This window comes from Aulostomus chinensis, chromosome 5, assembly GCF_037954235.1.
Source record: "Aulostomus chinensis isolate RoL2024-O1b breed Wild chromosome 5, RoL_Achi_v1.0, whole genome shotgun sequence".
Lineage (NCBI taxonomy): Eukaryota > Metazoa > Chordata > Actinopteri > Syngnathiformes > Aulostomidae > Aulostomus > Aulostomus chinensis.
The window spans coordinates 26,314,006-26,341,726 of NC_141324.1; the positions used below are offsets into that span (position 1 = coordinate 26,314,006).

Here is a 27,721-nt window from a genome sequence, read left to right on the forward strand (position 1 = left end):
CGCAAAACTATTTTATGAGCCGGACATGAAACTTTGCCCTGATGATGTAAATCGCTCTAAATATCTGTAACACAAATTGAGATTTGAATTCAGGAGCATAGCAAAGACGACAGGCTTGTGTCAAACACATCTGACGTGAGTCACACTTGTGAGCAGAACTAGGAGGCGGGGCAGGTGACACAGGTTATTAGGCCGCCAGAATGCGAAGCAGTGGGAAACTACTGGGAGCTGCTGGCAGCTCCAGTACGTCAACACGGCGCTTCGACTAAACCAAAGGTCAATCTAAGGCTTAACCACAGGTGGAGGGTGCTTGAGGTGACTCGGGTTTGGAAATGAAAGGATAAATGGTTGAACTACACAAAGCGATGCAATCTTGCAGGTAGAATAACCAATACGCATCAGCAACAGTTAAAAGATGTCGTACGAGAGCGGGTTTTTTCTGGTTGTGTTTTTTGGGAGGGGGGGGGGCTGTTTAACAAAATAAGTGAGCTGAAAATGTTACGATGGGGTAGGGTAAATTTTGATGTATATTGTTTCTTATTTTATTTGGTTTACATTTTATAAAGAATTATTTTATCATGACATAGTTACAGTACCTGTATTTTACTTCTTTAGAAGCTAGAATTTTCTACATACAGGGCTCTTCTACACTTGAATAAACTCGAATATCCCCAAATTTAGTGACATTCAGACAGACAAACACACCAAAAAACCTTCCTTCCTCGGTGGAAGTAAATCAAAAAGAAGATACGAGCAAGTGGCACAGAAATATATATTTAAACTACATTTTTAATTCGCAGCAAGAACTGTTGCAGGTCATTTTTATCTGTATGGTCACAATAATATGATGAAAATTACTGTGACAGACATGCAGTGTTGTATGAATGAATATTCAAAAACATGTAAACAGATACATAGAAGTTTACACTTTGAGAAAAGATGTACCAATCAAATCATACATTACAATGAACAAATTTCAGGGTGAAGATGTGGAATTTCGATCTTAAAAATTACTTTCATCTGTTCCTTGTGGAACCAAATAAAAAAATGAAGCACATTTTGACCAAAAAAAAAAAAAGGCGTCATTACAATTTGGACCTGCTTTAAGTGCATTGTGTGATTACAATAAAATATAATTTCGTAACACGTTAAACACTGAACAAGGAAAATGAGGCGTACAATTCTTTGTAGACAGATGTCAGCGTTGTGGTTGGTCAATTTTCTTTGACACGTAAATCTTGATACCAATCCTTTAGTTATAGCTTGTTCTGAATGATTGGTCCACAAGTTCCAACCACAGCTGGCACAATGAGGAGAACATGAAAAATATATTAGTACATATAACACTTTAATGGTTCATATTCACAGGTCTAGGTTTGCTCCCAGTTTCAGCCTGTTTGGAAAAAAAAAAGGTTCCTCCAGTTAAAAACAGTGGCACAGATTACAGATACAATATAGGTTGTTTTTTTTTGGCATCAAACAAAATGAGCCTCTCTGTGTTCAAGCTCCTGCAGCTGCCGAGGTCGCAGTCTTTGGTAGACAGGTTTTGTCTCACTGGGGCTGAGGTCGTCAGGGCTGCTTGGGGGTGGAGACTGAGGGGGCGAAAGGGTAGCAGAGGTCGAGACATCAGGGTCAATGGCACTGTCAGTGGAGTCCTGCGTCTGGAGCCGTGTCTGTGGGGTGCTGGTGAGGGCAGGGGCCGGGGTGACTACCTGAGTGGTGTTGGTGGGAGCCGGTGAGGAGGAGGTGGTGGTGGTGGTGGTGGTGACGGTGTGTGTGGTTACAGTGGTAGTCCAGTTTGGAAGCGTCCTAGCTCTGCTGTTAATGGAAGCCGGGGGTTTGTAGAATGTTCCTGGGGGGGGCTGCAGAGTCCTGGGTGCCCTGAGAGTTAGTGGAAGGTTTGGGGAGCTGCTGGACTCGCTGCCAGAATTATCGGAGTCCTTTTCCCTTTTAGAGGACCAGACAGGATTGACTGACAGAGCATAGGGGTTGCTGGAGAATATGGTGCTAACAGTACTTGTGGAAGGGACCACAGAGGTGGTGGTTGCTGCTGAGCTGACTGGCACTGATGCCTTTACAAGTTCCACTCCAGAGCTGACGGTTGGCAGCTTGGCAACTATCATAGCAGTCCTGGGTGTAACGTCATAGTGCTTGTACTTCCTGTCCCATGTTCTCCTCTGCATGGTCTGTGTGTCAATGAAGGGTCTGATGTAGTAGGTGCTAATCCTGGATGAGCCACTGTGGCAGGACTTGTCTGGCTCTGATATCTCCTCTATGGTATCAGTGATGCGGTTCCGCTCAGCAGAGTTAGCATCGACTTTAGCAGCAGTGTTTTGGTTACTCTTCTCACTGATCTGGGCGGGGTTGAGCAGACTTTCTAGAGGCATGCTGATCGGACGAGACAAAAGTCTCGCGCGCTGGGGTCGTAACTGGACCTTTGGTGCCACGACGGTGAAGGGGACGGTGGTGCTGGGACGGCCGAACACTAAGGTTGACCTCTGGACGTCTCCTCCATTAGATGACTGGATACCATTGAGTTTGTCCGAGGCCTGAGTTCTATCGGTTCCCGGCTGGACCTCCTGAACCTCGTCCAGGATGTGTGAGGATGGAATCACCGAGGAGTATCTTTTGAATACTCTGGCACTCTGCAGGGAAATCGTACACAATTAGAATCTGTGTAGCACGTGTTAACAACTACTTTTTAGTTGCAACATAATGTGACAAAAACTTACATGGGAGACGCTCCAGCCTGCCTGGGCCTAATTTCACCGTGACGGCTACCTGAACTTAGCTGAACTGCCTCGGCTCTCTTGCCTGTGGTGTCCAAAAGCTGGCAGCCCTCTCCTTTTAAATTGAGTTTTCCTTTGATCATGTCCATCCGTAATAGAATGTTTCCTTTCATTTCATCATAAATTGCTGTAATCTTAAGAGTGGATTTTTTTTTTTTTGTACTCGCCCTCAGAAAGAGAGAGAGAGCACATGGGGAAAAAAATACCGCCCTCCACCTGATCTGATATATTTTTTTTACATCTGTCAGGGGTCCTGTGATTTCTGTGATGCAGAACACATCGACGGTATTGTGGAACTGCCCGATAAAAAAAAAAAAAAAAAAAAAAATTGAATCGGGAATATTGTGAAAAATTTCAAATGCATTAAAAAATAAAATAAAATAAACTCATCAAGGTTTCCCTGCTTCACCTAAGTGGGTTTAACAGCACCCAAACCAATCACAACATAACACCGACATAAAAACTTATGCAGGGATGTGGGTTTTTTTTACGATCCCACTGCTGTCAAGCGGTTCAGTGAGGGCAGAGCTAACGCAGCTCCTCCACTCACGTGCTCAGAGGTGGAAGCACTGCACTGAGAATGATACAGCTGATGACTTGATTCAAAGACTCTCTTACGCCCTTGTGAGTGAGTGCAGCCCTCACGAGTCAAAAAAAAACAAACAAACAAAACAAAACAGAACAGAACAAAAACCCACGAGTTCATCAAGCAGAAACATATAAAATGACACCCTCGACTGCTTGTCCGGAGGAACCATATGAAGATGAACGCTTGCCGTCTGTGTGTAGCCCGACGGTTAAGTTTAGGTTGCCGCACATCATAAAAAGTGTGAAATCTTTGCTGATTGCAACTTCTCCTCTTTAAACCGGAGGGACTGATACTTCCTGAAACTGTCTTCTTCTTCATTCTGACATTTTCATTCGTTTTTTTTTTTTTTTTTGCACAGGTAACAATTACTGTTTGTTAGGTTTGGTGTTTTCTTGTCACTAATTCACCTCTTTGATGTCCATCAGGGAGGTGGAGTGTCTGCTGAGCCGCTGCAGCTTCTCTTGGGGGGTGAGTCTGGGAGATGCCTGGCCGCTGGTGGTGATGTCAGAGCCAGACAGAGGTGTTGTGTCAAAGACCACCTGAAAGTATTTAACCAGCAACTCCACCATCAAGGCCTGGTGGGGGTAGTCTGCCAGGGACCCGTCTGGATCGGTCTGCGGTGGTTTGACCAACGTAGGGCCAAAAATAATACCCAGGTTACTTGCGGTCATCTTGTTTTCTTCCACCTGCTCGGTCACTCTGTGGAAGTAAAGTAAGGTTCATTTATTGGAGATTATACTTCATTATTGTGGTAACGGCCACAAAAGGTTAATATAGTACAGTAATACAAAAGTAAATCAAACTATTAATAGTGTATGAGCTTGATGCACACTGTGCTGCTTCCTCTACACTAAAGGGAAGTCTCTGAGCCTTCTTGTATCTTATGAGGAAGTTTGCCCTCACGACATGTGGAAAGCAAAAAAAACAAGCAGTCCTTAGGAATATATGGTTGGTGGTGTATATTACCTGTTCAGGTGTGCTATAAGGTAGCGTAGAGTCCTGTAGTTGGCGACAGGCAGCTGGCGCAGCAGGTCTCGGACCTTGAAGATCACTTGGTTAAGCTGGTAGCTGGGACTCCCTTTCTCTCCAGTCTGGGTACTCTGTGACCTCTCAGCCTCATCTGCCATCACTCTCTGATACTCTTTGGCCAAGCCAACGATGTCGTTGTAGTATTGGTACAGGATAAGTGGCTCTGGTAACTGTACTCAGAGGGAGAGACGAGCTGAGTTTTGTTTGGATTTTTTTCTGGGGTGAAACGTTACAAAGCAACAAAAAGATCATTCCTTCTCTCTAAACTCTGCAAAACCTTTAATACTTTTGAGACCCACCTGTCTCAGGTACAGTTTGAGGACATTGCTGATGTCGTGAGGTGAAAGGTCAGAGAGCTCGACCAAGTCCTTCCCATTTTCGAATGCCTGACACAGCTTCTCAACACGTGATTTAGCGCCATTCACACGATAAATGCCCTGTGGGAAGAAAGTGACAGGGATTTCTTTTTAGATCACAAATCCTGGTATAGTAATTGGTTTTCCTTAACAAACCTGACTGGTGTATATCAGGGATGGTAAATAAATATTTACAGATTTGATCGAATCTGTACGCATCAGAAGAAACGACTTTACCTTGATGTCGAGGGCACGACTCTCGATCTCAGATGTGCACTTCTTGATGATGAAGGGGATCCCATCTGGGCTGTTCTTTGCTGCTTGAGCAAAGCTTATACCAAACAGTTGTAGTCTTCCCTGCAACTTCTTATGGCCACACTGGATAGCAAGAGTCTCTAGACACTTCTTATGGCAGGCCAGGGAACACTGGAGTATGAAAAGACAATCATATCAAGACATGTGGCTTAGCCAGAGCTAATCTAAATAGCAGATGAGTGGATATGTACTGCACCTCCTCACACTCGGCTCCATGGAAAACTACCAGGCTGTCACACTCCCTACATTTAGACGGGGCTCGAAGTTTCCTCAACTTGTGCGTTTGAGCAGCTTTGGACATCTGAGCATTTCGAAAGGGACCTGGAGAACTGGCGGTCTCTGTCACCATCTCTGCCAAACCTGGAAAAGCAGTGCAGGATGAGGGAAACGACTAGACGGGAGGTTGGTTCAGAGTTTAAGTCACGATACAACAGAAATTGTCCTACTTCTACTTATGAGAAGAGTACACGTAAAAACACAGGTGATAAAAACAAAAGCATGTCTTACCATTATCTGGTGTCTCCCTCTCATCCAGGTCATCAGCAGAGGACATGGTCCCAGTGGAGGGAGTCCTGGGCAGCCTGCGTTTGAAGTCACCTGCATAAAAACATTTTACATTAGCGAGCATATGTAGATAAGTAGAACAGACACTTATCATAAAGTGTCATGAATTTGCAAAACCACAGCACAACGCAAGAAAGACAAAAAAAAGGTACGACTTTTTTCTCTATGATTGGTGTTTGATGGTGTGCTTTAATGATTGTTATGAAAAGAGATAAATCAGTAAACACCGAGTGCCCCATCCTTAAGTTTTGATTTAATGTTTTAAGTGACACGATTTCACTATCTACTGAGTAAAATGTCCCGACCTCGAACTTGGTTTGACACAAGGAATTAACCTCTACTAAACGGAAAATAAACGTGATGTAAAATATTCCTACCTGGACTAGCAGTGGGGGAGTCCATGGACCTGGACTCGCTGCTGCCTCCAGCACTCTCCGAGTCACTGCACATCCCACCCTGGCTCCCCTGGCTACTAGAAGCCCACGCTCTCAGAGGGGCCTGGTTCCTTAGCGCTGTAGAGGACAACACAGTCCGACAGTCACATACCAGCAGAATAACAACAGAGAAATCCTTCCATCTCCTGTATTACGATATTCTTGGCAATTTTTATACAGCTTTAGTTATTTTTAGTGCAGAGTGGTTACACGGATATTCCAGAATGAGCAACTGTTTTTTTCTTTCTTTTTTTTTAGACCTATGAAAATGCTCATGAGTCAGACCACAGAGGAACAAGTTCCAGAGAGACTTGGAGCTTTCCTACAGAAAGATCTGCTGGTTTCAACTGTCACAAAAAGATTTAACTGGAGATAACTTCAAAATGTCAAAAAATGAACATTCACCCAGGTTTTCAGCTTTTATTGAAAATGTTACATAACCAGCAGCAATAAATGCACGCTGCACCGAAGATGAGAACCAGTCAGATTTGGGCACCTTGTGGGACTTGAAAATAAAAAGGCTGCTGTCCTGCTGTGGTAGGTAATCCTCCATAGTGTTGGCACCATTTAAGACCTAGCTTGCCTCTGATGTCCCTTTTATTTGATGAAAATCACCTTGAATATCTGTGCTGCTGCTGGACCTGCCCTCACTGATCTTTGCAGGATGGTGGAGGGGACTCTCCACCTCGTCCCCACTCAGGACATCACAGGAGGTGACGGATCCCTGGGACAGGTTGCCGTGGGAGGAATGAGTGCTGCCCACTGACCTTTTGTTGAACACAAATCTGGGGAGATAAAGCCAGTATTTTAAGCCTGCCATTATATCATAGATGATCTGGTTTGACAACAACAGTGAGTCAACAATTACTTCATCATCAAGACTGCTGCTCTGGTCTTCGTCTGCCATGTAATAAGACAGAAAACATGTAAACTACTTGGAGACAAAGCACAACTTTTGAACTTTGCATTACTGAAAACAAACACTTGAACAAAATGTTCGAGTGTTTGTTTTCATATTTGTAAATAAATGTTTTTTTTTTGAAAATGCAATTAAAAATGTTCTTTTGAATGTGTTAAGGGTAAATATCAACGCTCATCTTTTATGCAATCCTTGAGTAAGTCATGATTCAAACTGAAATAGAGGAATAGGAAACTAAACTGAAACAAAACCAACCAGCAGGCCATTGAAAACATGTAGAACACAGCCTCGAATCACAATAATGGAAGGAAGATCTTGACTCAAGCGCTAAATTTATATTTCTAAGCAGCCACAATACTATTTTACAGTCAGTCAACACCCGTGACTCGCTGTAAAGCACCTCACTGAAGGACAACAACATGGCAATAATCATGTGTAGCGAGCTGAATCTGACGTTGCTTCACATTGTAAACAGAGTCGGTAAAGAAAACCAGAGCCAAGCTCTCACACTCACAATCTCCCCTGCTGTATTCAGCCTGCGCCACAGATATTTCCTGAGGAAGGGCAACATATTCAACATGCATTCTCTCGCTCGCTCTCTCACTCACGCTCTCTCTCCCCCTTCCTCCCACTCTGACTCATTGTTACCTTTACTGAAAGAAGAACTCAGCCACAACCTTCTAAAGGGTGGAAGCAACTTAAAAACGTTTTGAAATACTGCTCTGTACGACAGAAGTTCAATCCCGAAAGACCTGAAACAACAGCAAACTGGTCTCTGCTGAGTTGCGGCTACAACAAGGAGCTCTAAGAACTGTGTTTAATTACAATAAACCACAACTCTGTAGTGCAGCAAAAACATTGCATCTCTCCAAATACTTGCAAAAAAGCTGAGGCACCTCAACTCTGGAATGTCACTTCCTCTTTCACTGAACGTCAATCATAGTGTAGAAGCTTCAAAGACATTTTTTGTCATTACTATCACTTGAAGGAACATCCATTCATTTGCTGAAACAGGTAAAACGTCAATGACATTTTTTCCCCATTCATTTTCTCTCCATTTGAAGAATGACCTTTTTTTTCTTCTTTTTTTTTGCAAATGACCCCCTCAAACGCTTTGTTTATATCTATAGTCACAGGTACCTGGGATTGTCAGAGGAGATGGAGTCTGACAGCATGTGCTCTTTCTGCAGATTTTTTGGCAGTTGCCGTACAAAATCAGAATAGCATTCGCCAGGCTCGTACAACTTGGCTGCATCACTCATGGTCTGATAGTGCGTAGGGAGCTCCACAGTTTGAGCCTGATGCATCTGAAACCAGTTCACCGTCACCTGAGGAAGGACGGATCCGGCAAAACAGAATACATGAGTGAATGACCAACTGAGCGACTGAACAAATTAGAGCATAAAAGGTTGAGTAGCTGGTTACACAGTTTTTCATGTTCTGTTATGGACTTTCAATTCACTGCAATTATTACAAAAAAGTAGACAAACTAAATATTTAAATGATACAACATCTAGCCTCGACTAAACAAACGTGATTTGAAGTTTCACCCAGAATTAGGCCTTCAATTTTGCTCCTCCAAGATAATCAATAAGACTAAGAAACCCTAAAAAGCTGTGTAATATTAACTGGATAATTTTTAGATGGAAAATGGCCAACCACACAAAAAAAGGAGCACATCAAGTAAGTATTTTCTCCACGTACTGCTTTGAGTGTGAGGTCACACTGAAAGACCATCTCCCTGATCTGTGTGAGGATGGTGCTTTTTGCATTAGCAAGGTCCATCCGCCTGACGCCCGCGTCAGCCACACAGCTCTGGTACTGGTCCTGGGCCTCCTCCGCCTACCCAAGACAATAAATACAGAATGAGATCATACATAATACACAGCAGACAGCAGACTATGCCAGTGCTAAATTGTCCTGGTGCAGCAAACCCACAAACTAATATTGTATGCTATACCTCTCTTTTCCCCCGTGTTATCTCCTCCCCTGCCTACCTTCTGCAAGGCCTCCTCCTCCAGCCTCTTCTTCTTCTCTAGCTGTTTGTTGCCAGTGTTCGACTGCTCCTCCTGGGAGCGGTTGGTAGATAAGTGAGCTTTCTGATACTCCTCTCTCCTCTGGGCCTTCAGCGCTCGTGCCTTACGCAAGCTTCCATCTGCCTCTTGCTACAAAAAACACATTAATCGGCCTCATAAGCTCATGTGACCCAAGTGTGACATAGGTGTGCAACAGCTCTCACAAACATAATCAGCCTTTGTACAGTTGCTAGCTGATTATCCTGGTAAGTAACACAGTGTGGTGTGTAAACAACAAGACCTTTGAAAAGTTGTGAAATTATTAAGCCACAAAAAAACACACTGCTTATAGAAAGGCACTAAAATGAATAATACCCAGTTTCTTGCTACAGTCCTAACTACAGATTTATTGTGTCTATGCTGAAATGACACACAATTATCTTTTGTGTTTTTGCCAGACATTATTGCATTTGAATATACAATATCCTGTACCCCAGTTGGCTAAAATCTGTGGAAAGACTGGCAATTCTGATGTTTTGTTTCACATACAAAAATGTATTTATCTATACAGTGATTTGTTACCCACCATTTTCTTGAGCTCCCTTTGCCACTGCTCCTTGATGTCTTTCCTCAACTTGTCCAATTCATTCTTGCGGGCCAGCAGAGGCTGAAAATGTAAAACATATTTATTCTTGAAAACAAAAATGCTTATTTCCTGATCAGAGGATACAAGTACAGAATACTCATATCAAAGACAAGCCTGCTGAAACAACAACAACAACAACAACAACAAAAATAAAATAAAACAAAACAAAACCACAGTCTTGAACCTTTCCACTACGAACTCAGATAACGTTTTGGTCTGAATGTAAGTGACAAGTCGTGGGTGATCCTAAGTTTTGCTCTTTTTGTACAAACAACCATATGTAATGTCAAGATTCTGTTCTGGAGAACGTCACTATACGTCAGCACTAGACTGTTTACTATTCATGTGTAATGCAGCAGAAAAAATGTGCAATAAAGAAACGTTACTGCCCGAGAGACATACAAGAGTAGTCCGCAAAAGCTGTCATTAACCTAGCAGATGTTTTGACAACTGGATTAGAGACAGATGGTAACAGACTCAATCACTCCACGTGGACTTCCCTCTCTATCTTGTTACCTGCATGAATTTATTGGTCTGGAGAGCCATGGCAGTTTGAATAAGCAGCTGGTTGTATTCAAAGTCATTCTTGAACATTGAATTGTAGATATCGCCGAACGGCATGAACTCCTGTTAGACACATGAATTAAGAAGATTACCATACAAATATGTTTATTTTAATGGAGGGGTAGAAGCTGTACTCACATCATTTAAAATGATGATATGATATGACGGATGACATAAATTAAATATACCTGCTGACTTGCCAAGGTCCTTGCAGACTCAGCCATTTTAGCATAACTTTTTGCATACTCAATATCTGAAAAAGGGAATATAAGCATTGTCATTCTTTAATGTAAAACCATGCAGAGTGGATTTGATTTAATTGAGCACTTCTGGCTCTAAAGAAACACAGATTTTATGAGCAAGTTGATGTATTATACACAAATGTGAAGCCCTCTATGGATTCTGATACCTACTGAACTGTAAATAGCCATAATGCCTCACCCATTGTCAGCCTTTTCTCCATCCAGGCAAGAAGGTCTTTGATGTACTTGGACCAAGCCTTAGCGTAGAGTAGAGCAGACTCCACCCCGCTGTCATTCTTCAGCAAGGTCAAGTCAACTTCTTCCTCCCGTGACAATGGCACATCAGGGCCTGAGGTGTCAGCAGGAGCCAAGACATCAAAACAATACACACTAAAACAAAATGTATCGCTAAAATTGTTGGATTGATGTGTCTCTATTCCAACAGACGTGAGTAGGAGGTAAATGGAATAAAAATATTGAGGTGAGGAAGTTGATAGTGTGGGAGGATGGGAAAGCGCTGCTATCTTTTAAAATAGTCCAATAGTATTATTTTCCCTCTCTACAACATGATACACCTCACCCAGCTGCTCACCTTCTAATTCAACACAAACCCCATGTGTTTCCCATCCCACACGGAACTGCTCCTAAACAGGCAAGGAATGTCAGATATGTGGATGGAGAAGGGAAAACGAGCAGCTAGTAAGAAAAAAGCAGCAGAAATAACAGGGGTGGAAGCAGAGGTCTAGGGCGGGTCTACCTCAGGCATTCAGAGTCCAAAACCTAAATCACTCTGCTAAGCTGACACTCTGGGCTGCCCTTGGCCACATAGCCATAATCATTACATACTTTATAAACCAGCCTTTAATAGCTATTATATCTCAGGTCACATTTATGCCACATTCACACAGCTTGGGCGTTAATGGGGAATGTGAAGAACACTTACCGACAAGGTCATTTTTCTCTGAAACATATGCCTCGGGATCCACAGAGAGATTGTCAAAAGACTGCGGAGAGATAAAAAGAAACATTTCAGATTATATGGAGAGAGTGGCAGACATGCAATCAAAGTTAGACATCAGAGGCAGCTTGGGTTTCAACAGCCCAATTAAGCACAAAGAGCAAGACATTGAGGCTTCTATGAAAATGGAGGCACAGCGGAGTGACTGTGATGAATCTGAATACTGTCAAATTACAAAAGCCGTGTAAGGGAAAATATCTGAGCTTAAAGAGTGGGAATGAAAAAATGTCTAACCCTGCTTTTTCTGGTCTGGGGGGTCCCCAACCCTGAGCCGTTGTCCACATCTCCCATAAGGAACACAGAAACTCTGAAGGGGTTGACAAATGAAATAAGAGTGCAGTTTGATGTGGTTAAAATTGTTAAGGACTCCAAAACATCTCAAAGGCATCTCAAAACATACATGTAGGACAGAGCTAGTAATAAGGTCCAAAAGACAAGCTTCACGCATCCTGCAATCAAGACCAAATTTATAAATATAATCAAAAAGAACATGGAAAGTAGCTGAAAATGTAAACAAGTATTACACTTACACATTGCCGAATTTGAATGCCAAGGAGTCAATGGATGTGTGTATCTCGCTGAATGTAGCTTCTCTGTTCCCTGGGTTTACGTCTTTGAAGTTAATGCCTGTTGAGAGAGATACACAAGAACTCAAGGCAAAGTCAAATCATGCTAGCACCCAGGCAATGCACAAGGCCAGGTTAGCAACAAATACATATTGTATGAGCCATGTAAATTAAAACATGGACAATAGAGACAAGGACAACAGACAGACATTGAAAGTTTTGAAACCAACGATAATGTGATGTTTGTGGTGAGATTCAATGTACCACTCCAGAAAAGAACAGAAAAAAAACTCTGTAACAGTGAGAGAACAGCTGCACAGCAATGAACTGTAGAATCTATGCGTCTTACCGAATCAAAAACAGCTTTTGAGAAATCTCCAAGGACAGAGAAGCATTAAAACTCTCCTATATTTCTTCCTCGGATCCAACATGTTGTACTATACATATTTTTGGCTTTGAGATAAATTCAGCAGCGCAAGGCCACTGAGGTTTGATAAATCTTACAGATCGTGTGCACAAGGCTTTTCTTTTCAGGAACCTGTTTACTCAGCAAGAAGACAATTGTAACCCAAGTCACAGGTAGTGAAATTTGACTTAGTCGAGTACTTCCTGTCTGCCTGCAACAGGAAATACTCGAACAGCTTGAGTTCTGCACAATGTTACATTGTTGACAACCATTAACACCATTTACCTTTTCTCTCCGTCACCTAGCAGACCTGAAAACTTCAACGATAAGAATCAGTTGCTGGGGATGAAAAAAAATGTAGTCCCACTTGTATTCCGCATTCTAGCCTTTGTGCTTCCATTTTCTCTTCATGAGAGCAAATTCAATCCATGTTAGTAGCGGCTGGGTAATCACAAATTCCCAACCCACGAAGAAACACAGAAAAGTCATGGCATTCTGGGTTGGGGGGGCGACCCCGCAGTCCGAGAAGACACTTGAGGACACCAAAAAAGAGGAGACACGGCGGTGCAATCCTCCCTGCCGTGCACCTCCCTGGCCCTGACTGCTAGTGAGCAACTCTGCACTGGCTTCTTCCTCAGGACATCCTGTGCGTCTCATAACAATAATTCCACAGCTCTACCCCCCTGGTCACGATTGAAATATGGAAACTGCATCATTCAAGTGACGGGGCCATTGTTTTCTCATGGTTGAACCATAATCAGAGCTGTGAAAATTGAATATTTGGGGTTAAAGTAAGTGAAATAACTTGATACGACTCTGGATGGACCTCTCAAAGTATTACTCTGTTACGGCTTCACCAGTGGGGAGTTTCTAAGTGTTCAAATCCAGAAATGAGTGCCTGTTAATCATCAAGTTTTCCACACAAGATGATACACAAATTGTTTTTTTGCAGAAAACAAATAACCAGCTAACAGTATCTTCTCTTGACAAAAGGAGAGCAAAGAGAGAAAATTAATAAGTTGAGAAGGATGACACCTAAGTTGCAGAGCCTTGCAATTTTATTAGTGGAAGGAATGAAAAACCCACAAAATGTGACCAAGAAAGAACCTCGCCTGGATCTGTTTCAAGCCAAAGAGAGTCTGCGCAAAGATCATATCTTTGATGACATTTGAGGAGTGTGCACAATAGCACAGTTGTTTAGAATAAAACCATGTGCACTTTACAGGTGACTGGCACTGAGCACGTTCTGGACATTTTCAGGTCTGTGAACAAATGCGCCAACAGTGTCGAATGAAAAAAACAATAATAGGGGAGTTGCTTGAGGGAAAACAACTACATGGAAATGGCGCTCAAAACTGGTTTGGCTACCATGTGTTTGTAGACGGAGGGAGGAGACGGAGGATTTTTTTTTTCCTAATAAATTCTGGCAGATGTCCAAATGCCCCAGGTGTCATGACCAGGCAGCACTGTGGAACAATAGTGAAAAGACAACACACCGTGAAGACAGTGAGATGCACAAGACCTGTTCTCAACCAAACCTTTGAGTTCTCATCTCTGACATCTCACTTAATCATTCCTCTTTCAGCCTCTCATTTTCCTCAGTCTCACTGACTATTAGTGCTGTGTTACCAACAGGCCGATAGGGACCAGACCAGCCAGGGACAGTGATGAAGTCAGGCACCCCCTGGTGGACAGGCAAATTCCCAAGTCTCTACTGATCAAGTAGATAAACAACTACTCAATTTATTGTCTTTATTTTTACATTTTCCAGATGTTGTCCCACAAATCCAGGCATTTTTACTGGGTTTTAATAAAACACACACTATAATCATTGATATAGCTATCGGTGATAAGTCAGGAAGAATTTGCTCTTTCATTTTACAATCTAAAGACTGAAGTTACAGAAAGGTGTCTCTGGTATTTGTCTCAACAATGCCAGTTATCTTTGACTGAATGGATCTCCTCTTTTATTTTTGCATTCTAAACATAGTCAAAACACCACTCAACGGCCCACGGAGGCCAGACGTGCATTCTAGGCATTCTACAGAACTAAGTCACAACCCAGATATTGAGACAGGGCAGGTGAGGTGTCACCACACACCTCAAAACATTCAGAAAATGATTATGAGTCTCGTGGGTGTGCGTGGGTGTGCGTAGCTGGCATGCGGAAGATCAAGTGGCATTTTATTCAATAGAGCCTGTCCAATTTGGTTATTTCATAAGATGATCAATATCCAAATAGAAATGTTGGTCCCTGCAGAAAAATACTGGCAATAAAAACTGCAGTATTCTGACCATCCTGCCCAAAAAACTTCTGAGTAGCCACAGCTGAAAAACAGCTGTAGGTAACAAAAAAAAAACAAAAACAAAAAAACAAATACCGCTTCCGCCCTGCCTACGTCATGTCTCTTGAATTTTAAGCGTTAACCGGAACCAGGAATGAAACACTGAGATTTCATCCCTAGATACTGGACTATCGTCTGGCCATCAGTGTGGGTTTACCTGTACATCTGGTTGTATCTGCGTATGTGAGTGAGTAATTACTGACCTTTCACCTTGGCGATGACTGTGCCAGCGGCTCCAAGGATGTCCACCGAGTTGAGGGTCTGATGCTTACTGATGATAGCTTTGAGTACACGGAGTAACTCTGCCAAACGCTCCTGGACCGCCTGCTGAAGACCTTCCTGACTCTCTGGCAAAAAACACAAGACAGCAAAAATAGGTCCATAAGAATTGGAAACTTGACAGTATTAAAAGGTTAGATAACTCTGACACCCAATCCCCATGTGCTGCTGGTAATCACACATTTTTATCTATTTCATCACAGTAAGACCACATCAACGAGCACTTCTGGGCATTCCTTTGATTTAAGCCACTGAAACTAAACGGAAAAATAGTTATGAAATGACTAAGAAACAAATGGATCCAAAGAATAAAAAATATAAGAGTTTGATACACAGATGATCAGTCCAATCATCAGGAGCAAAGAAAGCAGGAGAAGGCTTCTTTTTTGTAGGGGATTTAATCATTCAAGCGGGAAAACAAATAAGGGCAGGATCAGAAATAAGAAGTGACAACTTAAAACAAAACAGGAACCAATGAATGTAAAATACTGAGCCAAACAGGGACATGACCCCGGAAGTAAAACAGGGCCCGCTGACTGTAATCTTTTCTACAGCCAATATTATTCCCTGCAGGGCAAATAATACAGTGTGTGTTCTGTGTGCAATGATGTAAATGTTGGAAGACCAAGGTCCAGGCCATGATTGAGACACAGCGATGATCCAAGGTGTTGAATCATGTAACTGCTGTGAAGAAACTCCTGTCCTGCTTCCTCCAGGCAGATATGACAGCACATACAACACAAGGGACATGTATCTATGTAAACGAGTTATACTGTCACAAGGTTGTACTGTCCACGCTGCTACAAAAGTTTTACATTTAAAGTACGCAATAAGCTGAAGTACACATCCGTAGAATCTGTGTACAGTACAGGTTTGTAATTGTATATCAATGAGAGGGCACTCATACATTCTTTCGACGTCCATCATCGGTGTGAGTGAGGCAAGAAACACTGAGGAAGATCTCACATTTCAAGTGAGGTTTCAGAACGTGACACTTGAGGAGGAAAATATGTACAAAATCCATTACTAAGCTGCCTCGATTTTGTCATCCGTATCACATTCTATCAGTCATCATGCCATGAGAGGCACGCATCTCCTGCAGAATCAGGCAGAGCATTAAGAAGAACGGCATGTCTCACCACCTAGGTATTGTGCGAGAAACCTTTCCTGCAGCACTTTTCAAAACAGCGTGTTCTAAAGACAATAAAGCCTCGGGCCAAAATAAAAGACAAAAAAGAAAAACAATAAAACATACAATGTGATTAATTATCTCTAGCCACCAGGAGGGTTCGTCTCCTGCAGGCTAATCAGCAGAGGCTTTGTAGGTTGGCACCAGACAATAGGTGAGTTCATGTTCTATCTGGCTGTTTTGGAAGGAGCCGAGCCATAGGCTGGAAAGAGAAAAGTCATCTGTTTTTCATCAAGAACGGGTGGGATGAGAGGTTGAATTTATTGGAACTCAAAAGGAATTACAGGGGGAGTGAAAATGAGAGCTTGCGTGTTACTCTATCTACTCCTCCCTCATTCATACACACACACACACACACACACACACACACCAATTCAACTGCTTGGTTTATCGTAGTAGAAGAGACATCTTCTGCAGCCATGTATTATACTCTTTACTCTTAACAAAGCAAAAAGGGCGTTTCTTCAACGCACTCTCCAAAATTAAAGAACACTAGTGTAATATCAGGGTTCATCTTGTAAGCACACATTCCCTGTCCTTTGTTTAAACTCGAAAGATTAGAGAAAAGGTGCTCCAGAGGGCAGGAGGCTACCTGCTTGGTTGCCCCGAGGCCTAAGATAGCTGACCATGCAACTCTGCGGGCCTCCTCCCTGCACCCATCATCATTAAGCACCTTCCTTTTAACCCCTCTGCCTCAGTAGTGATCATCTGGTTATTTTTGGTTGGCTCACTGGTGTCTGAAGTTTCTTTTTAATTAATGACATGTGTGGATCAACTATTAGCATATGAGAGCTGCTCCTAATTAGCATTAGCATCCACCATTAGCATACTGGAATGGGTAGTAATGTGGGTTAGGACCACTCACTTCCTTTTCCTTCTGAGAAAAGTCAGGTCGCCCTGTTATTCAGTGAAGTCAGAGTGATGCAAGGTGTGAGAAAATATAGATGGAGGTGATGTTATGGTCACAACCACAGAGGGAAGTCATTCAAGCCAACAGACACCACGGGCAGGAGGGAAAGGCCAGCATCGTATAGGAAAGAGGTGTACTGGATTTATAACAGCAAAACAAAAGCACATTGCACAATCAAAATAAACACATACACGTGTGTGTGTGTGTGTGTGTGTGTGTGTGAATAAATGTTTGTAGATGTAGAAAAGTGTGTGTCAGCAGTCTGTGGGCAACTAGGCTATTTAGATCACTATTAACTATCAACCCTAAAACCCTGATTTAAATTTTCTTTAAAAAAAATTCTATAAACAAACAAGAAATGTGAAAAAGTTATCAAATAAAGGTCAAATTTTATGTGACAGCCCCTGGTGAACACCACTGTTGTTGCCTTTTGAATTGTATGAGACGATGTGTGCTCACTGCAGCGTGAGACAGCTGAGAGAAAGCTGGTAAAAATCAGCGGTGAGTGGTTTTGTCACAACAATGGCATCAAACAGTGTACTGGAAATTTGCTGCCAATTGTGGGGGCCATGCCATTGTTGTGGTAGAGATAACAGCGGTGAGGCATAGAGCAGGGCCATATTGTTTAAAGGAAGACCCCCTGCAATCAGCAGCTCAAGGCTGTCTTGTTTTTCCTGACAGAGGTGGGATGAGCTGGTGTCCCAGCCACGCTTCACGCTCGGTCTGCTTCATTTTTTTTTTCCCACCAAGATCAAGACCTCCCCCCACTTTTTTTTTTTTTAAGGAAAATAAATCCACAATGACAAAAGTTGTACAAGTACAGACTGTGTTCCAAGCTCTCCAAGCCTGATTTATAGACATGCTTTGGGTCTACGCTGTTAGGTTATACACCTGAGATGGTCTGGACGGTACGTGCTGAAATTACACCACCAACAAGCTAGTTGGCAGTGGGGCTCCTGTGCTACTGTATTGAATTTCTTCGTGTACTTTTTATCAAATAAGAGTTGGAGTTTGAGGTAGTAAAAGCTGAAAAAGTGTTACAGACAAAAAAAAAAAACAACAGTTACTTGAGGAGGCGGCCCAGACCCAGTGGTTGTGGTTTTCTGGGGAATTGCATATCACGCCCGACTCCCAAACACACTGCAGACATGGGTGATGCGTTGTGTGATGGGATTTTTAAGCAAGTGTTCTATAGCAGGAGAATTTAACACAATACAGTCATTCAAACAGTTGCTTTTCAGGTAATTGTTGTGTGGGGGGTCCTGCTTTATCTAACAAGGCTCAAAGTGTGCCTAGTACACAGGACCTAAATCCAAATCTTCAGGTGGCTTGACACAGAGGTTACAGCCCCTGCTCCCCCCACTGATAACAACAGGCAATCAAGCCTGTCTGGGCATGCAATCTGCTCTACATGAAACAAGCCTTAGCAGCTCTGGTGACACAATGCTTCTTGGGAAACAGCTGCAGGGCTTTACTGAAAGGCCAAGGAGGCCACATTTCTCCATCAGCATCCCTCCTACTCTTCACTGGGAGGTGGGAGGGTGATGAATTTACACCCTCAGGAGCAGTTGATTTTCAGATTTCCTTCTCGACGGTTATCTGTCTACTTCATTCCGGGAAGGTGACACATTGGTTTCTGTGCTGACTCAGTCAGGCTCCCATCCAAATAGGTACACTATTTCTCCAGAAAGGACCCTGGACTGAATGAACTAAACCAAGATGATCTACAAGCCTCTTAAATCCCAAGGCCAGAAAAATATATTTAACTGTAACAAACCCCATTTGCATAACTGAGCTGCCTGCAACCTGATCTACAACAGGTGGAATTGTTTTGTCAGGATTCCATCTCCAAATACTAATTTCCATCCCCCCCTGTCCAAACAAACACAACATTGCTGGGTGCCTCTGTCTTTCCCATGCCTTGTTTGGAGACAGAACAGACCCCAGACATCACACAGACAGTAAACAACAGGCACTCCATAAACAGCTACCTGCTCCTCAACCTAATGGGGGATGGCACAATGTGAGGTCTGGGCTTCCCACTCCAGACTAACTCCTTGAGAGTATTGTTACATGATCTTCTCAGCAGGTGCGCAACAAGACAACATCCATTAATCAGCACAGTCTTATCAGGTGTTACAGGCAGTAAAGAAGATGAGTAAAAATGAAAATACATTAAATCATTCCAGGATTTTTTTTTTTTTAATATATAGATGATTAGTCTTACTACTAACTATAATGTGCTGGCAACTCGCTAAAACAACAATCTAAGTCACAAACTAGATCCGCAAGTCTCCCGTCTCCATGACCAATCTCCTACACAAACATCCAGCGCCCATAACCATAAATCCCACCCCAGGAAACACACCCCAACCACAAGCTTGCACAAAAACATCCCTCAGCATCACAGGGGAAAGTTACTGCCCAACAAATCTCTCCTTTCTTTCTCCAAAGAGCAGCAGGCCATTAAACCATTATGTGCTAGAATTCAGCTTTTCTCTCGATTGAAGGCACCACCCGCGAGTGGCCACTTCACTTGGCATAAGGCACTTGTGTGAGAAGGAGAGATATTTGTGGCACATTGCTGGTTATTTTTCACAGAGTGTTGCTGCTTTTATGGTCTGCAAATTGGGTTTTAATCTGGTTGTTTATTTTAAACATACACAAGTTTTAAAAGACAAGAACAGCGTAAATATAAAGCCAGCGTGTAGTTCCATCAAGTACGGATATTCAACACAACACAACTTGGTCTATTACAAAATTACTTTGTTGCATTCACTATCAAGGTGAACGAGTCGCTATAAAATGACAAAAAAGACGATTTTTCATCATGCACCACTCTTGAAGAAGAATCTGCCCTTCACACAACAACACAGTTGCAGTCTGGTACTGTGAAATAGAACAATGCGGTTTGACTGGAGTTCAGCCAAATCTTATCAAAGTATCACGATGACACCAACATCTGAAAAAAGCCCTTGTGGAACAAGGACATTTGAGTCAGCTATACGAGTTCCTTTTGGAACATTTATTGCCTTTTCTTCTCTCATGTAACTACAGTGTAAGAACATGTTCTGCAGTTCAGTGAGAGGTAACATGATCCAAAGTAGGCAAACAAAGTGTACAATCCCCATACATTGAGTAAATAAAATGTCAGTCTCGTGTTCTGCAACTATGCCGTCATGTGTTTGTTTTACCCTGCAGGTGAACTATATAATCTGGAGGGTGAGACAATACCACCTGAAGCCAAACTGCTGAAATAAGTCACCAAGACGTTCTTGTGCAAACAAATCAACAAGGAAATGGTGGCCTGATGTTCTTCTGCTGTCCGAACTGCAGCAAAAGTCAGGGAAAGTTAAAACCTCATTGCTGACCTCGAAGCAAAACAATAACAGAACATGATGAAATGACAGGCCTTGTGCAACAGTTGCATTTTGGAAAAATGACAAAATGCACAAAATAAAAGAACGCATTCTTCCAAAGAGACATTCTGTCCCTAACAGTTCAGATGACTGTCCCACACATTTGAGTTCCCACTGGGACAATTCAGGCAAGAGAGTTTTCACTACTACGTGTTGCATTGTTAATCTTTTACAAGTCCTGCAATTGTTTTGTTTTTTCTGTGATAATTCTGTCAGAGTCTATAAAAACAGGCATGTTTTCCCCCTAATCTTAATTTTTTTAAAGGAAACACAAACCTTTCATCAGCTGCTTGAGACTTGAACATGCAATAACACCTTTAAAATAATTTTATTTTAGCAGCGCTTCTGTCAATCTGCCTCACACCTACCACTAGTCGACTGAAGGCACTATAGCTACAAGTGAACATTTGTTCTAAAGGAATGCCGAGTATGCAGGAGAGCGGGGGGATGGGAGGGGGACAGCAGCTTGGCCGTGCGTAGAGCTCCTTTTTCATCCTGATTAAAACCATTAACTAAGCTGTCTTCTCCAAGGCAATGCAGACTCGACTACTAGTTGAAGATTGAAAATATCCGCCTTGTGTTTGTGCTTTAATTTGGCCCTGAAAAACCACAGGAGCATGCTTACATGTGCAAAATCAAGTTTTTTTCAGCCTACTGGCCAAATGGATAGTGAATATTCAAATTTCCTTTCATTTGGTTGGGAGCTGATGCTAATTTTGTGCCTGTTATATTAATAGCAGAGGAATTCAAGTACAATAACAGATACATAGCTGAGGCTGGACAATCAACTTAAAACATATGAAGCTGCATTAGTTGCACTTTAAATTTTAGTTGAAAGATTTGAATGGTGCTGAGAAAAAAAAAGAAGAAAAATGCTACTAAAAGTTCCGTGAGTGACGTATGAAAAGAAGCAGCAGTATTGCATAACATAAATATGTGTTTTGCTTAAGGGAAGGAGAAAATTTATCTCCCCGAATGATGTTGTTTTTTTTTTCCAGATGGTTACAAAAAGTGCATTGTTACAAATGTATTACCCCCTGCTTAGAGGTGGGAGATTGGGGAAAAGAAAGTATTGATATTAGTTGGATATAAATCCGTTCTTCATATTTGAAGTTCCCTGAAATATCTTCAGGAATCTGATGGAAATCGAGAGTTGAAAAAAGTATGCTTCATTAATCAATAGTGTGTGACAATGAAGTGTGTGTGAGCAGACAAAGATCATCTTGAGGCAACAAGGGGAAGGGGACAGGGGTCACCAATTCAGTCAAAACTCTTCAAGCCTCACAGTCTTTCCTTGAGTTACACACGTTGACAGCTGGACCATTGCTGAGCAACAAGTCTTGCCAGCACCTTGCCAGTTATGAGCGGGTGTAAATCTACACCACAGTCTGACCCGGGGGGAATCTATAGGTGTGAATGTAGTGGCTCTTGTTAACTCGTGCTTATGGTCACCAATTGAGTTCCCCTGTGGGTTCTCGTCAACGTGCACACACTGCTGACCGGTCGGTGCCCTAAAAGCAACAATAAGCATCTTCCAGTATTTTCTCTGTAAATCGAACCATGAGACACACACTGAGTCAAAGTTGCCTCACTGTAATGGGAATACAACCCTGCCAGGCGCAGCAGGCAAATAAAGCTGTTTGATGGTTTCACACAGGTCTCCTGAGACACACCTTCCTGAATATGACAAAAAAGCTTGTGCTGCTAATCATGCAGCAACAACACTACGAGCAGGGATGCAGTGAGACAAAGTGGAACCTGACCAACTCAGCTGTAGACAACTTACAAGTGTTAAGTGATTCAGCTGGTATGAGCTCAATAATAATTATGGTAAGAGGAGACAAAAGTGAAAATTACAGCCTCTCTTTACAATACGTGGCACACGAGCACAATTCTGTTCATCTTGAAAGAAAACACAGACGAAACAGAAGGAAAATAAACCCGATTGTTGCTTCTGGCCAGACTGTTTAACCTCCTCGACTCCAGATTAATTCAATCCAATCATGGATAAACACTCTCAGATTAAAGCTTCTTTATTAAAGAATGATGACCAAATATGTTCGATTTAATCTGTGACCATTTTGTTGCGCTAACTGTTAACATTCAGCAATTTAAATGACTCAATATTTACTTTTCACACGACAGCAAACAGCATTACAGTCGCAGCCGCTCCCATGATTCTTTCTGCCAAACCACTTATGTCTGAGAAATATAAACATAAATAAGCCACGAATCCAAATGAGAAATAGTTGCATGACATTATAGTGACACATGGTATCAATTCATCCACACCTGCTGAGTAAGACTCAAATATCCTGAATGTTTTTGTGATGATGGAACAAAGTAACAGTCAGTCTGACTCAAGCCAAGGCTCACTCTCAGAGGCCTCACTCCTCCAGCCAGAGGAATGGCTAAACAACACACTCCCACTGCCAGACCTGCTATTTGAACCACAGAGTGTGTGTGTGTGTGTGTGAGTAGGTATTTAAGCCTTACAGTAGGAGTACAATGGTGGCAGTGAATTCCACCGAAGGAAATTCCTCTCAGTGTAATACAGCAGTCAACAAATTGTAAAACGTAAATGTTTCTCACAATGAAAAGGGAAAATATATTTCTATTACACACACATACACACACACACACACACACACACACACACACACACACACACACACACACCACCAATGGTTTTCTCCACCACAGCCGATAGGATTTTTATATTGGATCACAACAACTTACATTGGGGATTCTTCTATTTTCGGGGCGATGACGTTACAAGTACACAACAACCTCTGCAGCCTTGTTAAGCTACTTCTTAGTATTCACTTTCAAACCTCGTAAAACTCTTAAACATTGCAGTATTTACAGACAGATACTTCAAGCCATAAACTTTAAAATATCTTACGTCAGCGTTAACAACAGACCTTTTTTTTTCAGACATGTAACTGGAAACCTGCTAAAAAAAGAATGTTAATTTATAGTCGAGGGAGCCAAACGTTTAAAACTTGTGCAACTTCTGGGTTTTAGGTCTCCGTCCTGCACCACTGTATTGACACAGATCGTGAGCAAATTAATCGTTGGTTGAATCAATCAGTAAACTCAGAACCATTTTTAGATCGCAATTTGTCTAAAAAGGGAAGCGAGCGGTGAGAAACTTCCCCGGTGTCTGGAGTCTGCTCGGAGTCCCTGTGAGTAGAAGTGTGAAGTCATTAGAAGAGTCACTAGAAGTGCGGCAGCATGGCAGCAAAGCTGTTACCACACGATAAACTGACGCTTCACAGGTGGTTTGTCACCAGCAGTCTGTCCAAACAAAGTCTGGGCTAGTGAGACCATCTGTAGTATCACAAAACCGTGATGCCACGAGCGTAACTAGAGTTTGTGGTGTTCAGCACTACGAAAGTCAGTCTTTCACGATTTGGCTAAAACACTCTGAATGAATTATTTGTAAAAAAAAAAAATAGATATCTATATATCTATATATCATATATATATATATTTTTTTTTTTACAAATTCTGGAGTCGGTGCTCTTCTATCCAGAGATATTTCGCATTTTACATTCCTTTTAACACGCAAAATCTGATAAAGCATCACTGATCCGACCCGCCAAACAAATTCACGGATGATTATAAACAAGGTTTGGGTACCTTTTTAATTGGTCCATGCTTTCGGTGAGCTTTTTAGTGACAAAGTATTGTCTAAATACCTGTTTACACATGAAAAATGTATGTCAGGCTACACACTTTGATACAACATAAAGATGTAACAAACATTTGCCATGAATTTACCAAACATTTACAGCCGTTTCTATTTTTCAAAGTCCATGACCTTGCCGGATTTTTAATTAACCCTGTATAAAATAAGACCGATGTGAGGTGTTTTAAGGTAATGCAATGTTGTTGTTGGTTTTTTTTGTTTTTTTTTAACAATTCTTAATTTAAGTATTTTTTTTGGACTGTTTTGCAAATCATTTATATCTTTAAAAAAAAACACGGGCAAGAACATAACCAGGAAATTGACCAAAAATAAAATTAACCACAAGATATTGTTTTAAAACGGATCACAAAATAAGATTTTTAAGTATCAAAACTGTATATTTCGGGGTTGGGTCAGGATTTGTTGGGCCAGATTTCATGTGTTTAAATTCTTGTGAAAACCTGCCGTAAAAGGTAACATTTCAGTGAAACATGTCGGACGCTTCATTGTGTCTCCACTAGAGTTACTGTGATTCCTATGGACAATGGGAAAGGACAGCGTGACATCTTGACAGTCGAATATGCTGGTAGAGAAACGTAGGCATCCATGGCATCAACGGTAAACGGTAAAGGTAAAGGTCAAAGAGCAACGGTTCATCTTTAGAATTGCAGCACTTTCACAACAACAAACCCATCTCAGAGACAACAGCCATATCAGCGGCATTGTTCGGAATTCAATGCAGCTCACTGACACGTCTGATTTTATTGAAGGCCCTTCTCAAGTGGGAACAGTACAACTTTCCCGCTCTCGTCAAGAACTGTGCATAAACAACCTGCACATGAATGCAGCACATCAGCAAATATTAAAAATATATTAAAATATTCTCTGAGGTATCTGCTGAACTTGTCGTATTGCATCTTCTAGTATCCAAATATGAATTTTCTTTCTCCAGGTGTGTAATATAGTGGCGCTCAACTTCCCTAAACCAGACAGCCCCTCAACAAAAACAACTGCATCACAGCTCATCTTGGACTCACCTTTGCACTGGAAAGCCTCCTTGAGATGCAGCAGCACATCAGCAAACCACCTAACATCATTCGCCAGCTGCATTACGTACTCGGGGTCCACTCCTGGGGCTCCAACCAGTTGAGACGTCAGACCCATGCTGCTCAGCACACTGGGGTTCTTGGAACTCCGGCCCATATCCCAAGTCTTGGTGGATCCAGCTGACAGAGATCCAGAGTGGGACTTGGTATGGTGTCGTGGCAGATCCTTGGTGTGCTTAATCCCACCACCGCCGCTGCTGCTGCTCTTTCGTAGCATCCCATCAGCCAGCGCAACTGCAGGAGAGGGCACAGGAGGCTCAGCCCCTGAATTCGCCACACTGCGCAGCCGACTGGATGACTGACCCTAGAACCCGACAAGGAAAGTGTGAAGATGATGAGTGTCTTTAAAGTTGCGTGCTTTAAAGCCAAGCTAACACATTAATATGCTATCATCACCTTTAATCTCAGAAAGCTGCGTATGCACACCTTTTCCAGTAAAGTTATCTTTGATCTCAACGCATTAGAGTGGAGTTGACAGATCAAAGCCTTCTAGTCAACTCTGATCTCACATACCAATTGGTTATCTCAACATATTAAAGTTAAGTTGACACATTGATGCCTTACAATTACCTTTGATCTCACAAACTGATTAAATCCATCTTTGATCTGCAAAGTGAGCGTCAGGGGCTGTAGCTAATTCAGGAGTCTGTCCACTGAACAGGGTCGCTAACACGGACCACTGGTTATTACCACTAGCTATAGAAGTCAGTGATGGTCTGACGGTGGTCCCAGTCGCTGAGTGGTCTGTGGTCTTGATGGTTTTCAATCAGTCATGACTTTATTTGTTACTGCTGCACTAAATCTGTCTGTGTCTTTTTAATTCACGAGACATCCATCTGTATCTGTTCCTAGCATGCGAGTAGATACAATATTTATATATCAGCCTGTGGAATATTTTCCATCACATTATCCCAGTGGTCTACACTGGTCTCTCAATAGTCTCTGTGGTCCGGACTGGTCTCTCAATAGTCTCTGTGGTCCAGACTGGTCTCTCAGTAGTCTCTGTGGTCCGGACTGGTCTCTCAGTAGTCTCTGTGGTCTGGACTGGTCTCCAGTGGTCCATGGGGTGGACCCTGTGATCCAGACCGGTCTCTCAGTCGTCTGAGGCGTGGGACCTGTTGTCCGGACTGGTCCTTCAGTGGTCTGCGACTTGGTCCTCACCCCTATGTCTTATTCCCCATCCTCCCTCCTCTGGGCTGGCGATGCACTTTTATTTGGTTTTGGTTGACAAATCAAGTAAACACCACAAATCACAATAGTTTTGCTGACTTACACATTGAATGAATAGTGAATGAAAAGGACTGTAAACCTGGTGTTCCTGTGATGGATAGTAACGAATGTTTACATCTCTCCTGCCTGGCACATTAAAGTGGAGTGGCGCGCACTGCGGAGCTATAATGTGAGTGAGATCTACACTTATAACAACTGTAACATTAGCAACGCTCTGCTATTAGCAGCTAGCTTCAAACTTTTGTGTTTTAGTAAAGAAGTACTTTTTTTTTTAAACCTCACAGATTGTCATAAACAACAACAAAAAAACGACGTAGTAGACGTTTCATAAAGACACTAAGAACAACAATACATCCAATGTAACGAGGTGATTTACGTAATTATACATAAATAAACGACACGGGCGGTAAGTTTTTTAGAATATTCTAAATTTCGTGAAAACTAAAAGCCCTCTAGATTTTTCCAGAGAGTTTAGAGGTGATGCTGCCCCAACAGCCGACCGACACTGGTCATAAACTGCTTTGCTGGCAAAGTTAAAAGACGCTTCTTCTTCTTCTTCTTCTTCTTTTTTTTTTAAACACTCACCTGCTCGGCACTTTAACAGCATAGTGGCCCAAAAATGGAAAACAACGTCTGCTTTAACGGTGCGAGTAAAAACCCAGAAGCATTCCTGTTTGGAAAAAGTTAACTCTCAAGCAGGCAGAAAGTTATCCGCTTCGACTACACTGTACATCGAGGAGTAGGGTGCTACCGACAACTCTCAAGTCAATCGTAATTTACTCGTCGGCCCGTCACGTGATCACCCAGCCACGCTCTGGTTGGTTAGTTCCTCTCGGAGACTAACTCCGTGATGCTTCCAAGGGGTAGCGGACATTTGGGGATTAAAAATTGATCCTATGGATTGAAAAAAAAAAGTTTTTTTAAATACCGCTTTAGTAGATGTCGATTGGGTGGTGGTCAGTGAAACATGTTTTCTTTTCGATTAAAAATTGTCATAATTGTAAATTGTTGGCCTGTTTACTGTCCTGTGAGAGTCAATACTATCGTACCCGATCGACGTGTAACAGGATTGATTAAATAACCCCTGAACATGGTGG

General features: G+C 42.2%; 1 protein-coding gene across 3 annotated transcripts; it reads right to left on the reverse strand.

Moving 5' to 3' along the window:
• Positions 1 to 737: 737 nt before the first annotated feature.
• On the reverse strand, positions 738 to 27,402 carry LOC147261940 (rho GTPase-activating protein 29-like). Of its 3 annotated transcripts, XM_086204252.1 has the most exons (22): positions 27,210 to 27,402; positions 25,326 to 25,698; positions 15,001 to 15,144; positions 12,011 to 12,107; positions 11,715 to 11,787; positions 11,406 to 11,466; positions 10,662 to 10,811; positions 10,409 to 10,473; positions 10,173 to 10,283; positions 9,597 to 9,677; positions 8,993 to 9,160; positions 8,700 to 8,837; positions 8,136 to 8,323; positions 6,692 to 6,861; positions 6,020 to 6,154; positions 5,586 to 5,675; positions 5,275 to 5,438; positions 5,001 to 5,189; positions 4,707 to 4,844; positions 4,345 to 4,577; positions 3,786 to 4,077; positions 738 to 2,645 (listed from the first exon to the last, which is right to left on the reverse strand). In XM_086204252.1, exons 2-22 carry the CDS (start codon positions 25,609 to 25,611, stop codon positions 1,476 to 1,478), a joined length of 4,143 nt encoding a protein of 1,380 aa, XP_086060378.1. In that variant the 5' UTR covers positions 25,612 to 25,698; positions 27,210 to 27,402; the 3' UTR covers positions 738 to 1,475. The 3 variants fall into 3 exon arrangements, with proteins under 3 accessions (XP_086060378.1, XP_086060379.1, XP_086060380.1); XM_086204253.1 differs by lacking the exons at positions 15,001 to 15,144; positions 25,326 to 25,698; positions 27,210 to 27,402 and adding an exon at positions 12,738 to 13,048 and having other exon boundaries at positions 739 to 2,645; XM_086204254.1 differs by lacking the exons at positions 15,001 to 15,144; positions 25,326 to 25,698; positions 27,210 to 27,402 and adding an exon at positions 12,396 to 12,604 and having other exon boundaries at positions 739 to 2,645.
• Between the last annotated feature and the right edge of the window lie 319 nt (positions 27,403 to 27,721).